Raw genomic sequence first — 15,563 nt, forward strand, 5'->3', positions numbered from 1 at the left:
CTAAGAAGTTAATGATTTCTGAGGCCAGGAGTGTCGAAAACTGCAAAAGTTTCAAAGTTTGAAAACAAGAGTAAGCTGTACTGTAACATATATGCAGAGTACAAAGAAATGGTGAATTAAAAGCTGTCAAAACTTACAGCATTTCTTTCAATTCATACAAATTTAGACCTAGGGCTAAGTATGAACAAGACCAGAAGACAGACGGTTACACTTTTGTATCTGCTGGCAGTCTCTAGCAGCAGCAGTATGGCAGGAAGGCTCTCCTTTTTCCCAGAAGTATTAGTAATATTTACACTGGCAAATTAATTAATTATACGTTTTTATCAAAATCAGGTTAAACAAAAAAAAAAGAAAAAACTGTTGACTTTAAGAACATATTTTAAACCTAACCCCTGACAAACGGCCAGCCCTGTGACCGCTCCTGGTGTTCTTCAGCTCTCGCTCCTTGCCTATCGTACCGTACCGCGGACTGTAACGGGTGGGCTCCGGTGCGCTGCCGTGAGGGCGAGCCCCGGCCGGAGGGTCCCTGGAGCGGCTGAGCAGCTTCCCCGGCGGTGCCCGTTCCTCTGCAGGCACTGCGGGACGCGTGTCTCGCTGCCCAGCGGAGGGCCCCGCACGCTGCTGTGCTCGCAGCCGCCCTCCAGGGCCAGCCGGGCTCCCGGGGTCGCGGCTCCACGGCCGGGCCCATCCCGCTGGGCCGAGCCGCCGGCTCTGCGCAAGGCCCGGGAAAACGGCTCCCGCTTCCGGCACTCGTAATTAGGCAACCGCGCTGGAGCAATGACCGCTCCTGGAAAGGAAAACCTGATTTGCATCTGGGGCCGGGGCCTGACGTCAGCCGGAGCAGGAAGCAGCCCCGGAGCGCGCCGGGGATCGCGGGCAGTGTCGCGGGCTCTTTCCCGGGCAGCGAGCGCGCCTGCCGGGCTGGGGCGGGCTGGGGCAGGCTGGGAGGGCAGCGGCGGAGAAGAGAAGGCTCCGGGGGAACGCAGGAGAGGCCGGAGAGCTGCCCGTGCCGCGGGCCGTGCCCCGGCGCGCAGCATGCGCTGCTGATGGCCGCGGCGGGGAGCGGGGGCTGTCCGGAGCGGCCCCGGGACCGGCACGGCGCGGGCATGGCCCTGCAGCAGCCAGCCCTCGCCGCCAGGGCCGGCCCGGCCCCGGCGCTCTACATCCACAGCATGCCCGCCTGGGTGCTGGAGGACTTCTGCCAGAAGATGGACTGCCTGAGCGACTACGACTGGATGCGGTTCGGTGAGGGGCACGGCGCAGCGGGGCTGGCGCAGGGACAGCAGCGCCTTGGGGACGCGCTGTCCCCCCGCGCTTCCCAGCGCTCGGCAGGGCACGTCCTGTCAGCAGGGAATTCCCGGGCACCAGTCTGGCTTTGCTTCTCAAACACTGCTGGAATGCCAGACTTGTGTGGCTCCTTGGCCTTTCCTGGGCAGCCAGGCTCCTTCCTCTCACTCTCCCCAATGTTTCGCACTTCCCTCTCCAGTCACTCTGTATCTCCTGCCACTTCTCACTGCCTGTTTCCACAACGTCCCTCACATGTGCTCAGATGTTCTGGTTTTTAATTTCCTCTTTCTCTTCATCTGTATTCCCTCATACTTTGTGCCCCTGTTTTTCTCCGTCCTGGCTGTGTGCAGTCAGTAAGTATAGAAAATATAGTCCCTGAGTTATTTACTCTTTTTTCTGTATCCCTGTGCAAACAATTCTACGCTGAATCTTTTCTTAGTACCTGCTTTCCTTTATTTGACATGACGTCCCTAACTGTGTGCTGAATAAGCTCTTACGCACGTTAAACTTCCTGATGTAGAGTGGGATTCATCTCCACTACCTTCAGATGCATAAAGCTGTATTTCCGATGTCTTTCCAAAGCCAGCCGTGGTGAGAACTCGGGGATCTTTGTCTCCACACGAGCACCCCAGCCCCTGGCCTTTTCCCTTCAGGCACAGCCCCCTGAGACTCCAGCTCTGGGTGTGTGGGGTGGAGCTGGGGACTCGCCAGGGGACGGGGGTTTTGTCTGGGTAAGTGAGCTGGGACGAATACAGTGAGGTGACGGGCATGGTCAGGAACTGGGACACATTGTGTAGGGTCAGCTTTGGCACAGGATCTAAAACTAGCTGCATTTCCCTGATAGCTTTATCGGAGTGTAGCTAACACCCGGGTGATCCAGTTCTTGCTTGGCTCACCACAGCACAGGGATTTAGGAATGCAAGTGGCAGTGCAGCCACTCCACTGACTGCTGTCCCCTGTTTTGGGAGAATCACCCCAGGAATTTAATCTAACCTTACTTTGGTACAAAGTATTAAGGAGAAAGATTACAGGGAAAATACGCTGAAAAGTATGAGTGGGTCTTCAAGTGTCTCTGATAGAACAAAATTTTTTCCAGAATAGTTGAAGGGGGAAAAGAGATATCTTACTTTAGGAACAGAAATTTCTTCATGTCCACGTAGGTAATTTATTGTGATCCTTTCTTTTAAAGATATACAAATGCAAAAGCAAACTGTGTCTCACACCTTAGCCTGCCCTGCTTGCCTTTGCCTGTTTTTCTCTAATATTTTTAATCAGAAATATCCATTCTCTCCCACCAGCCTCCTATGTGATCACTGATCAAACAGAGCTACGGAAAATCAAGTGCATGGAGAAGACAGGGATCAGCATCACGAGGGAGCTCATGTGGTGGTGGGGAGTGAGGCTGGCGACAGTGCAGCAGCTCCTGGACCTGCTGCAAGGGCTGCAGCTTTACCGAGCAGCTCAGGTCATCCTGGACTGTGAGTAGCTGCCCCTTCCTCCCACGGCTCTGTGCTGCTCCTCACAGCACCCAGGCCTAGGATGTCTTCCTTGCTAGCTGAAGAAGCTTTTTGTTAGAAGTCACATCCTGTGTCAAATTCTAAAATGTCTCCACTGATTGTGATTCCCTGCTCACTCGGGTAGAATTGGTGGTGTGAGTGAAGAGGTACACAGGTAGACTCATGGGTCCCCACAGCTCATCACCCCATCTTTGTGGTGCCCATCTTGGACCCTTCAAGAAGTGCCAGGAAGATGAGCTGTGGCCAAACCAGGGCTGGTGCTTTTATACATCAGACAGGATTTCGGAACCAGAGGCTGCACAAAGAGTCCCTGCCCTTCAGGCCTGGTCCTGTGGCCTGGATCACAACCTGAGAAATGGCATGTTGCAGCCCCTGCCAGGATTGCTTCCAGTCCAAGAGCAGGTTCCAGCAGTTAGCCCTGAAACACAGACACAGCACAGACAAAACCAATCACCATCCCTGCAGGGAAACACTCGCCATCCCTCTCTGGGTCTGCTTTGCTCCCTGAGGTGTGTCAGTATGGCCATGGCTTGCACAATTTGCACCTGGCACAGGTATGACAGGGCATTACCTGCTTTCCCTTATGCTGCTGTCAGTTACTTTTTTTTTTTTTTTTTTGAGCTTTTCTCTGTGTACTCAGGTAATCCCTCTTGGGCAGATACAGAGGACATGTTGCTTGTTCTGTTGGGCACTTCAGAAAACTAAGTGGTCCTTACATGACCGCAGTTCAATTCATTCCTACTTAAAGGAATCAGACACAGCACAAAGGGAGATCTTTTGCTGGCAGATTACTTCCCAAAGAGTTCTACATCCATTCAAGAGCTTTTTGTGCTCTCTAGTCCCACTTCTGAATGCCCATAATGATGTTTTCTGTGTCAGTTCCTTAGCTGCAGTGCTGCCCTGTTTGTCTGACATGCAGGAAGTTGCAAAAGTCATAAAAAACCCTGAAAAGTAGGTTGAATAAGGGAAGTGATGCTAAGTTCTGAGGCTTCTAGGTTAAACCATGTGAGGAAAAAAACAATACAGGGACTTACCTGCAGAATGAAGGGACTGTCAGGTTTGACTCAAGGCCTGCAGACTGTTTGACAGCTAATCCTAAAACCCTGTAAAATTTGGGATTTTATAGCATTCTAACACAGTAACAAAAATACCTGAGTGTTCTGAGTTTTAGTTTTCAGACCTGGTTTCATTCAGAGCTGAGTTCAGAGGTGGCATTGAAGAGAATAGATGGAAAGCTCAAAAGAGCATGCCCATTTCTGCCATTGTGGCTCTTCATGCCCTGCTGTTCTTCAGCCCCAGAGCCTGAGCGTGCTTGGCTTCTCTCCCACAGTCACTGGCTCATGGTTCATACCAGTAGCCCAGATTACACAACAAACACTGGGCTTCCTGCTTGTTCCAGGTACTCCTGGCCTTTGTTTGTACAAGTAAAAGAACACAAAGCTGTGGTCTGGTTTCAGATGCAAACAGAGGCCTGGCACATTTGATTCTAAGATCACCAAAGCTCTTAGAACAGCAGGATAAGAACCACCATGTAATAATATTTGTGTTTATGTTTTTTCTGTATAAGGTATAAAACATTAATTTGGATTTTTAAGAAAATGTTAAATGTATTGCTGATAAAAGGTGCCATATAAAAGTTTAAAACTACAACCAGGAAAATGTTATCAGGGAGTAGAAAGCCCTTATATCACCCCTAGTGCACTCTGGGCATTTTCAGGCTCCTTTTCAACCTCAGTTTTAAGAGCATTTTAAGAGATAAGAATTCACCTGCTTTGGAGATTTTGACAACCTCATATATCACAGCATCCTGAACTTTTGTACTGTATTTCTTCCCATCCTAACTGTAGCCTAATCTCATCTGAATAATCCCCCCTCAGGTGTACATGGCTTTAATTTCCTGTATTACACTGTATCTTTGCACTTCTTTCAGTCAGACTTCACGTTGCTTTTTCAGGCCTGACTCTGAGGTTTTGCCGAACTGTGTACAGCACAGGATCTGTTAGAGCTGAAGTGAATCAATAATGCATCCTTTAAACTTTCCTTATATATCAATAAGTTTTGAGCTTTGACCATTTTTTGTTTTCCCTAGATTGTCTTTGGTTTGTTTTTTTCTGTTGCTAAGTAGAAGTGTGAGTCTTTCTCGCAAATAGTCCTGTATAGGAAAGTTTTTCCTGGGAATGAACCTAAAATGCCACTAAAATCACACAATTGCAAATAGTCCTAAAATATTTAACTGGCTAAACCCAACACAATTCTGTCTATCTTCCCCTCAGTCCTATGACAACTGCAGAGAACTCAATGCCTTCCTTAGGCTGGGAGGTGTTTGTGATATGAGATCATTACCTGAAGGATGTTATATAGAAAATGATAAACATATCATTATTGCTAATTTCTTCTTGTAAGAGACTCTGCATCTCTGGAATAGTCATTGCTGGTATTTATTTGAAGCAATTAGTTCCTGTTGATTTTAAGTAAAAGTTAATGTCATGGGTATAGTCTCAATTTAAATACCATCTAAATTGCTTGAATGTTCATTTTAATGTTGATGTTAATTTGAAGTCTGATGTCCTGATTAGGATTATTTTGTGGTCACTGATTAGAGTCAGACTCTATTTTCTCTGGTTATCTTTATCTCCCCTTTGCTCTGTTTTGAAGGGACATCAGCCTCTAGCATCACCAGCCCTGAGAAAGAAGAGCCAGAGCCACCCAAACAGATCATATCTGTACCTCCCACAGAAGGCAAAAGGAGAGACAAAGAAAATGCCCTAAGTTTGTTGCCATCCCCAGACTCCTCACACCTGGGAGCAGTCCCATCAGGCAGTAAGTACAGTGCTGGACTCTGGATTTGCTCTGCCATGAAAGGACTGTATAGTGGCTGCTGTGTGTTTGTGGTCAGGATAGTACAGTGAAGGCCTTGTCTCCCAGATGGGCACAGCTGAGTGCTGTTTTCCTAGCACTGCTGTCTCCTGTTTATTCCTGACTTCAGCACACAGCCTCCTGGTCCCCCTTCCTTTGGCCCCCTTGGCTGTGTCTGTCCTCTGGGATCTCAGGATGATTCCCAGGTCTCTGAATGCCTTGACCCCACCTTGGCTCCATACAAACACCACACCAGTGCATGCATGTCCGCCCCGTGTCCCTCTCTTCATGCACAGTCACCCCAGGCCAGCAGAGAGCCAGGCAGGGCTCAGCAGCCCCTCTGCTGGGAGAGGGAAGGGAGAACCCAGCACGTACTGGGGCGAGCATCTGCAACAGCAATAGCACCAGCACAGGGAGCTCCATGTCCCCAGCCAGGGCTGGAGAGGGCTGCACACTCATCCTGCCAACCAGAACCAGGAAGAGAGCTCCCTGTCTTCACACAGAATATCACAGTTTGACAGCTTGTCACAGATTATCTTTGGTCAGAAAGCTGAAAAAAAAATACCCCAGATCTTCATAATTCTTAGACCTTTGTCATTAGTCACAGGTGGTTGTATCACAAAACTAAGGTGTGTTTTCAATGCTGTTATCTCAGTTTCAGGTGCTATTTCTGAAGGAGCCTTGTATTCCCTCCCTGCTCCACCACCTCCCCCGAGAGACCTTTTGAATTCCCTACAGTCCAATCCTCCTGTTTTATCGAGTGTGAAGGTAAATCCCCTTAGTGCTCGCTGATTATACAAGGAAAATTCCCTTTATGACATTCTGTCTTTTTTCAGCTAAAGTTTATCCCTCTACTTGTACAAAAATGTTGCTGTAGTGAAAACGTTGAGCTCAGTACAAAGGGTTTGGACTGAATACAGTACTAATGCTTCAGCTAGATTGCTTGTGGTTACATCACTTTTTTGCCAGTGAAGGACCAGTGAGGAAAAAATTGACAGTATTATTTCCTGCATAGCTCAGAAGGGATAGCATACCCACAAATAGCAACTGAGTTTGAAGGACTCTCACATGTAGATTTTACAGAGGAGTTACATTTCTGGTGCAATCGCAGGACAGGACAGTATATACCACTGATTAGTCAGAACCACATACCTCTTTTAGTTTCATGGTAGACTTAAAATGTGGTTTCTGCTCGAAACTGGGCTAGTATTGAATTTAGTCATGTTGTTCAAAGCCTTGTGTAAGGCTGAAAATCTCCCGAGATAAAGGTTCCATCACCTCTCTGAGCCCCTGTTCAGCTGCTTAACCGTCACAGTGGGAAAAATTCCCCTCATGTTCCTGATGATTTCAGCATGAAGTCTCCTGTTCCTTCCTCCCCACAGTTCTCTCGTCTTTCATACAGTCTGACTAGATCTGTCCTGTCCACAAAGTGTTTCCCAGATCCCAGGGCACACCTAGTCCATCATGGTTGTTCTTGGCCTGTTTTCTCAGGTTTATTTTGTCTGAGGCTCTAAACTCTTCCACAGTGACATGGTCCAGGACTACCAGCCAGGAGGGAAGACTGACTCACAGTGCAAGTAGTTTCAGAGTTTCTTGAGAAGAAGTTAGTGCTTTATTTCCTCAAGTTGGGTGCACATTAAGGTTGTGAAAGCTGCATGATTAGGCTCCAGGGGGACTGTAATTATACTTGGTATTAGGACTTGCCACACTGGAAGCAACAAATTATTGTGCAACTGAGGCCAGATGCTTCAAAAGTAAATACGAAGTTTACCAGAGCATAATTACATTATGAGGGGCCCCACTTTCTCATCCAACTGTTTCTTAATATGTAACCCGGCTATAAAGATTAAGATCTTTTGTAAATCAGACTAACATCACTTCACATAAATATACGGACTTTTTCCTGGGAAAGGTGGAAATGCAGATTGGTAACTGATTTCACTTCTACTGTGCAAAAGTTTTACATCATCCCAACACATGAATACAGGAGTTACCTACACCCTAAGGAGTGATTGCATAGTACCTTTCACAGTTTCATTCAGCAATCACAATGATTGCTTAAAACGTGGGAAGGAAAATATGACACTGAAAGAGGGAAAAAGCGTATGAATTATCATGAGATAAACTTGTTTCTTCTACACATGTGTAGCCTTGCAGCTCTTCTGCTCCTCAGCAGGAGACGATGGCTGATCTCCCTAGCGGGAGTCTCCTGTGGACCCAGAGGGAAATTGCTAATGCCACCAACAGCTTCAGTGACAAGAACAGAATCTGTGAAGGTACTTTTGCAGATGTCTACAAAGGTCAGAGGAACAACATGGTGTTTGTCATCAAAAGACTCAAAGAGGTAAATACTGCACTTTTTTGTAGAAGAGGGTGTGTTATTAGCATGACTTGCCCATTAGAAGGTGTTGTTTAATATTGTGTGGGAAGGAATCAGAATAACTACACAAGAGGGGAGGTAAAAATGAAATTATGTAAATAATTAAACCTAAATTCAGAAAGCACACTTTGATGAATACTTTACTCATGTGAGTAGTTCCATTAACTCTATAGACAGGAGCAGCCTGCAGTAGAGCTGCCTGCATTGATGATTGGACGGGGGGTGTCTTTACACAAGTTTTTGTTCTAATTGCCAATTAATTGTTACCTTTGACTTAATGTAGCCATGAGTGATACTTGCCTGTTTCCTGCACTAGCTTGTCATCTAGAGACTACCAGATCTGTATAAATGCAGAGTCCTGGTAATTTCCAATGCCATTCTCTTGCGTGTTTTCATTTTCAGCTGGAATGCACAAGCCCAGATTCCACCCAGAGGTTCTTTCATACAGAAGTGCAGATCTGTTTTCGGTGAGTGGCTGGCTTTCAGAGGCAGTGATGCATGTCCTGCTCGTGGTCTGGTGCTGGGTGTTAAACACAGGGGTGTCTGCTCCAGGCACTGTTCTGGGCTGGGACAAGCGGTCCCGTGCTGCCTGTGTGGGAGCCCTGGGCCAGCAGCCGAGTGCCCGGGGGTACAGCTGGTGCTGGCTGGGCTGGCACAGCCTTGGGCCGGGGAGGACACGGTGCCCACCCTGTACCCACCCCTGCTGCAGTGGGTGGGCTCTTGCTCAGTCAGCCTCCTGCTGTCTCCTGCCCAGACCGTGCTGTGCCTCCAGCTCTGCCTCCAGCTGTGCCTCCAGCTGTGCTGCCAGCTGTGCTTCCAGCTTTACCTCCAGCTGTGCCTCCAGCTCTGCCTCCAGCTGTGCCTCCAGCTGTGCATCCAGCTGTGCCTCCCGCTGTGCTGCCAGCTGTGCATCCAGCTGTGCTGCCAGCTGTGCTTCCAGCTGTGCTTCCAGCTTTACCTCCAGCTGTGCCTCCAGCTTTACCTCCCGCTGTGCCTCCAGCTCTGCCTCCCGCTGTGCCTCCAGCTGTGCTTCCAGCTTTACCTCCCGCTGTGCCTCCAGCTGTGCATCCAGCTGTGCCTCCAGCTTTACCTCCTGCTGTGCCTCCCGCTGTGCCTCCAGCTGTGCTTCCAGCTGTGCCTCCCGATGTGCCTCCAGCTGCAGCACACCATTGCCTTGAATTTAGGAAGTTACTCCAGCTTGGGAATGTATTTTCCTGTGTTGCTCTTACATCATTTGCAAATCACTGCTGATCTGTGCCTGCAGGTGTTGTCACATAAACATTCTGCAGCTGCTGGGGTTCTCGGTGGAAACGGGATTGCACTGTCTGATATATCCCTACTTGCCCAATGGCTCCCTGCAAAACAAGCTTCAGTGCCACGTGAGTAATAATCTGGGTCTGACACCTACTTGTGATTGCAAGTCCTCTCCCGCAATTCCAGGAAAAACAATTGCATCTCTTTGATGTCTGAGAAACAGACAGAAAAAAAGGGTGCCCAGTGCCCTGGCTGCAAGCACCAGAAAGGCAGCAGCTCTTCTCCTCTTCTCCGGGGGTTTGGAGTTTTGCCTGGAGTTTGACTGGGACTCAGCTGAGCCTTTGGTTTTCTAAACTACCAATGGCTTACAGTGTTTTATTCCATTAATCACCAATTTTTTCCTCCTTTCCTTGCAGGATGATTCTGCTCCACTGACCTGGGAGATGCGAATTAGCATTTCTTTAGGAATTGTCAGAGCAGTGGAGTATTTGCATAATTTTGGGATTCTTCATGGGAATATCAAGAGGTGAGTACTTTGGCATATCAGCACTTCCTTGGTTACCTGGTAATTTAAGGATTTCTTTAAGAGTCACGGCTAAAGTTTATACAATTTGGAAATCCATTTGCAATATTTTCTGCTGTCCTTTGTTCTGTAGGGCCTTTGCCATTTTTTGTTTAACCTGTCTCTCTTTCCTAAATGATGGCAGTAAATTATTTTGAATTTTTGGGTGCTTGTTTTTTCCCCTTCTTGCTTTCTAACATTCTTAATCCTTTCAGTGCTATGCAGGAGGCCAAATGCTGGACACTTGGAGTGCTTAAGTTTAAAAGTATAAAACTAATTCTTTGCCTCAAGATAAAATAATGATTTGACCAATATTGTTATTTGTCTGTCATTATCGCAGCTCAAATGTCCTGTTGGATGAAAACTTTACACCAAAGCTTGGGCATTCTGGACTGCGGCTGCATTCTTCTGATAAAAAATCAGAATATGCCATGATGAAAACCAAAGTCCTACAAGCTTCTCTTACTTACCTGCCAGAAGATTTTGTCAGACATGGGCAGTTAACAGAAAAAGTGGATATATTCAGCTGTGGTGTGGTATGTTGCCTTTTTTCCATGCTCTGGTTTATTTTTTGATGTTTCTAGACAAGAAATTGAATATGAGAGCAAGTGCCTCATATGGTTGTTTTGCTGGCAATTTCATATTGTAGTTGCTGGCTCTATAATGTGTTGAAATCCTGGTTTTAATTGTTCACACTCCAAATATATCTCAGTTCATGGCAAAATTAGGTGAATCTTTTGAATAAAAGAAACAAAAGTGGTTTTTATTGTAAATAAAGTATTACTGCTGATGGCTTAAAACAAACTAGATGCTCAAAATTCTTGCAGACTCACCACATGAACTTCTACAAACATTGCCTGTTCATTTATAGTTTCAGCTAAAATAATTGAGAGTCTATGATGTCACCATCTCCAGGTGTTTCCATTTAAGTAGGAAGTTACTCTGTTCAGTATGATTTCTTATCTACATTTAGCTTTACTTTCTTCTTGTTCTTTGTTTCAGCAATATCTATTGAACTATAAAATCTGGGCTTGGCTCTGGAGGTAGATCTAAAGTCTCATAAATGCCCTGAGCTGGCATTGTTAAGCCATCTGAAGTAAAAATATAATATCAGAATGCACTGAAAGTTCAATATTTATTCAGTTAGAAACTTAATTTTAAAATTATAGTTAGTTCTGAACAAATAATTTTATCTTTCAAATATACTTTCTAGGTCTTAGCAGAGATACTGACTGGGATGAAGGCACTGGATGAAGAGAGACACCCAATTTACCTGGTAAGAAAAAGCAGCAGTAATGAACACCAATACAAATGAATGGGGTTTCTGTCATAAAAATAATTTTAATTTTATTTAAATACAATTTGATATTTGCTGTCTGCGATACATGTCCTGCAGAAGGGAGGTTTAGGAGCCATATCCTGGTTCTATTAATGTTAGTAGCCTGCCTGCCATTAGAACAGAAGCACAGTAGATATTCCCAATTCACATACCCACTCATGGGTGCTGGCCTGAATTGCATTAGGAGAGACTGCAAAATAAATAAATATTTAGGAGACAAGGCTTTGTGCTGAAATGCTGCTGCATATTTTCTGTGTGCCAGGAGGAGGTGGTCTAAGCCACAGTGAGTGGGGAAACCTGGGTAGGCAGGAGCTGCAGGAGTCCATCATGATGTTTATCAGGTGTTTGTCTTGTGCTCATGCCTGGAACTGATATCCTCACCAGTGTCCCAAGCTGAGGTTAGAGCTACATGAACCACTTTCACAAGCAATCGGAACAGCCAAACTCACTGAATGCCTTAAACCATCTGTAGAAAGCAGCCTTCCCCTGCATTCCTTCTGTGGCATGTGCTCCTGAGTTCTTGTCTGGCTGAAGCCTTGGAGGGGAGAACAGCAGTATTCCCACTATTTGCAAGCAATTCAGAAGTGTCCAGAGGGGTTCAGAGAATCAAAGATCCTACGTTCCTGATTTCTTTAACATGTGCTATAAAGGCTTGCGTAAGAATGCTGCTCTACACAGTGTTGGCTCTTTTCCATTCCTATATAAATGAGCACAAGCCAGGAAGAGCTTGCCCTGCTTTAGGGAATTTGACATTGGACACATGCAGAGAAAGCCACTGGCCTTTTCCTCTCCTGTGAGAACAAACATTTCAGTCAGTTGCATGAACAGAGATTATTAAAGGTTTTAAGTCTGTAAACCAGGCATTGAGGAACACCAATGACAAATACACAGCAATACTGATCCTCAGAGATTGAGACAAAAATAAATGCTTGTGTTCATTTTGCCTAATGCATCTCCTTCCTTTGAACAGAAAGATATGATTGCCGACGAAGTTCAAGCAGCAAAAGAAAGCTCAAACTCCAAAGTAAAAAATTTGGAAAAACTGGCTGCCAAGGAAATCTGCTGCAAATACCTAGACAGAAAAGCAGGGCACTTGCTGGAGGAGGTGGCTGTTGATTTTGCATCAGTGATCTGCCTTTGCCTGAGAAAGAAGAATTCGAACATAGCAGAGGTAATATTTTAAATACATGGCCAAGATTTAAGTCTCCTTGTCATCAGGGTGTAAAACTACAACATTCATGTCTTGCTTATTTTGTGAGTGTTGACGTAGGAGAATATGTGTAAGCAGGGGTAGGTACAACAATTATTACGCATTCACAGATTTGGTTGTTAAAAACAGGTACGTGAAATTATGGAAACGGCTGAAAACAAATTAAAAGAGCATTACATCTGTGGAGCAGCACTTCTGGATTCTCCATGAACACTCCAGAGGAAACTGATGATGAGACAGCCAGCGTGAGCGTGGACGTGCCCTCAGCAGTGGGCAATAAGGAGGAGAGCACCCAGGCAGCAGCCGGGAGCAGTGGCAGCCCCTGCGCGCCTTCCGTGGGAGCCGTGGCACCTGACACGTGTGGCATCTACGTGTCACGGGTCCCTTGCGAGTCAGATGAGTCCAGTAGTTTCATATGGAATCCTCCAGAAAAATCCACCGAGGAGTTACCTGGCCACAAGCGTGCCAGTCCAGAGGAAGCGCCGGGCTGCGATGAGAGGAGCAGGCAGGGGACGCCTGCCCAGGGGCTGCAGGAGAGAAGCCTGGCGTGCGCCAGAGGCGATGGCACCCTGGAGACAGCAGCAGCTGCTGCACAGGGCCCCTGTGTGCAGGCAAACGCTGACCTGGACTCTTCGTGTGCTCCACAAGGTAAAATGCCCTCCTCTGACAATATGGGGACAAATTACTCCTTTCTCCAGAACTGCTTAGGTTCCTCTTCCTACTTTTAAACACATATGAGTAAATCTTTTCTCCTTGGTTATGAATTTACTAATAAATCTACAAAACATTTAGCAGTTTTCTATCAGATTTTTTTCCTAAGCCAGTTTTGGCTGGTTGGTTGATTGCTTGCTTGCTTTTTCTTAAATTTAAAATTATCATCTATTTCTTAGACAATACATGGATTTTTTTCCCTCAGTATTTGGGTTTTTTTTGTTTTTCAGCTTCAGCCAGAGAGACATCTTGGAAAATACAGATAAATGATCAAAAAAAGAAGCTCATGGAAAATATTTTGCTGTATGAAGAGGACAAGTTAAATAGTTCTGAACTTTTTGAATCATAAATTGGATGGATTAGTTAGCAGTGGCCAGCTCAGAAGAAGAAATAAGGACTGTCTCCTCATTAGAAAGATGGTAAAAGTGCACCTTTCACGTAAGATTAGGTAGCAGGCTTCGATCAGGAACACTAGCCCTGACTGAAGGAAACAAGAAGTACCACATAGAGAAGCACCAGAAAATACCTGTTCTATAGCAGATTAATGCACAGTCCCACTCTGTGCACAGAAATGCCTTCTGCCTTTTCATCTGCAATGTGAAAAGGAATGGCAAACCCAAGTGCCATAATTATTTGTGATTGATTGGCAGTGTGTTTCAGGAGGTGTCTGTTGGTGTCATTAAACCACGGTCCCAGAGCGAACGCTGAGCAGTGGCAGGCAGCAACGCCCTGTGCTGTTTCCCCAGACAGGAATCCTCGGAGCTGCTGGCAGGTTTGCTCCCTCCTGTTCTGTACAATCTTAGTCCACACACCCAGAGCCACTGCATTACCTGAGAGGGATTTTAGTGCAAGGTCTCAGAACGTTGTACAGCTTCATCTCAGTTTGACTGCACTGACCACAGGTGTAGGTAACTAACTTCAGCCACTTTCCTCCACCCTCTGAGCTTCCCTCCACATACACATGTGTCACCATTTAAGTCCAACCTTTCAGTTCACTGTTGGGAGCTCTAAGACCATGTTTAATACTTCATAGGAGTATTTTTGGGAATTATTTTTTTCTAAGTGTCCTTTACATGGAAATGTTTCTCTTTGTGTTTCACATGGTAACTGTTGTATATTTTGGATTAGGGAAAAGTTTTTAATTTAAAATAGCTTTGATTTTTTTATAGGACGCTTGAAACATATTTTTTTTGTATTTATTTTGGCAATGGGTCAAATATAAGCTAATAAGGGGACTGGTTGATGGTTCCACACTCACCAGGCATTCTCAGAGGAATCCTTGTGGTTGTCCCTTAGTTGTAGGAGCAGTAGGAGCCTCAGTCTCAGGCCCAGGGATCACATGCAAAAGAAAAAATAGAAACTTGTATGCTGGTGTGTTTATGATCAAGTGAAAGCCCCCTTAAGCAAGTATCACTTTTGTTTTTAGGATATTTATTATTTTTATTGTTGCTAGCATATTCCACTTGTGTGCAATCTAGGGAAAAACAGGTTTATGAGGGACCAAAAGAATTATCAGAGTATGTAGCTCTGTTTACAGACAGGTGAGCTGCCTCCTGAGCATGGGGAACAGGGCCTGATGTGCAGAAATGGCTGCAATTCACAGTGCAGTTCAGGGAACAAAAATAAAATTAATTATATGTAATTATTTTCAGTGGAATTGTGTACTAGTATATATTCCTAGCTTTACACAAAGGCTTCACCCCTTCTATTTTTGTACAGTACCCAGTTCATTGTATGTATTATTATGAGCAAGTATTTTAGCTAAAGACCTGAGTACTGGAGTTATCTACACATTCCTCAAGTTATTCTCTACACTAAAAACTGGCAAAATTCCTTAATTATAAGTGCCTTGGATACTGTCTTTATATTTACATGTGTTTTTTTATTTTACCAGAAGAAAACCAAGATTAGTACTGACATAAGAAACATTGTATACTCAGATTGGTCAATAACTACTTAATTCTACAGGAGATTTATCAAGATACTTCATTGAAAATGTAATATTCCTTGTTTTTCACTGGTATATTCTGGGAGACCCGTGGTAAAATCGTTGTGTCTTCTCCAGAAAGGAATGCACATGGATAAACTGCAGAGCTGAATGGCAAACCCGAGAGTTTGAAACTGAGAAATGTAGTTTGTGCACAGTTCTGTTTCACCAAAGTGCTTTAGAGGTTTTGTTCTCCTGTAGGCACCAGATGGAATTGCTATTCTTTGTCTTGTACCCTGATAGTTTTGAAATATTCTGAGGTGATTTAGGTAGTCTTACAGATTACCTAAGTATTTAGTATGGCATATATAAGACACTGTGTGGTCTTACATTAACACTGTTATGTAACTTGGCAGTTCACAAGTCAGTTTATGCATTACCATTTACTACTAGCTTTTTGAATAAAAAACCTGAAAAACTCCCTTCTTTCTAGCCTGCTTTTTCATGATTTATGGCACAG

General features: G+C 45.2%; 1 protein-coding gene across 1 annotated transcript; it reads left to right on the forward strand.

Annotated features, from left to right (window-relative positions):
- The first annotated feature begins 1,043 nt into the window (after positions 1–1,043).
- LOC118691866 (interleukin-1 receptor-associated kinase-like 2) lies at positions 1,044–15,522 on the forward strand. The gene is given in 14 exon segments (XM_036391291.2): positions 1,044–1,245; positions 2,586–2,765; positions 5,460–5,624; positions 6,316–6,428; positions 7,810–8,004; positions 8,443–8,507; positions 9,305–9,419; positions 9,711–9,820; positions 10,197–10,392; positions 11,070–11,132; positions 12,166–12,366; positions 12,535–12,589; positions 12,592–13,053; positions 13,347–15,522. Coding segments are annotated over 14 exon segments (2,238 nt in total). The 5' UTR covers positions 1,044–1,046; the 3' UTR covers positions 13,466–15,522.
- The last annotated feature ends 41 nt before the right edge of the window (positions 15,523–15,563 follow it).

This window comes from Molothrus ater, chromosome 11, assembly GCF_012460135.2.
Source record: "Molothrus ater isolate BHLD 08-10-18 breed brown headed cowbird chromosome 11, BPBGC_Mater_1.1, whole genome shotgun sequence".
NCBI classification, from domain to species: Eukaryota; Metazoa; Chordata; class Aves; order Passeriformes; family Icteridae; genus Molothrus; species Molothrus ater.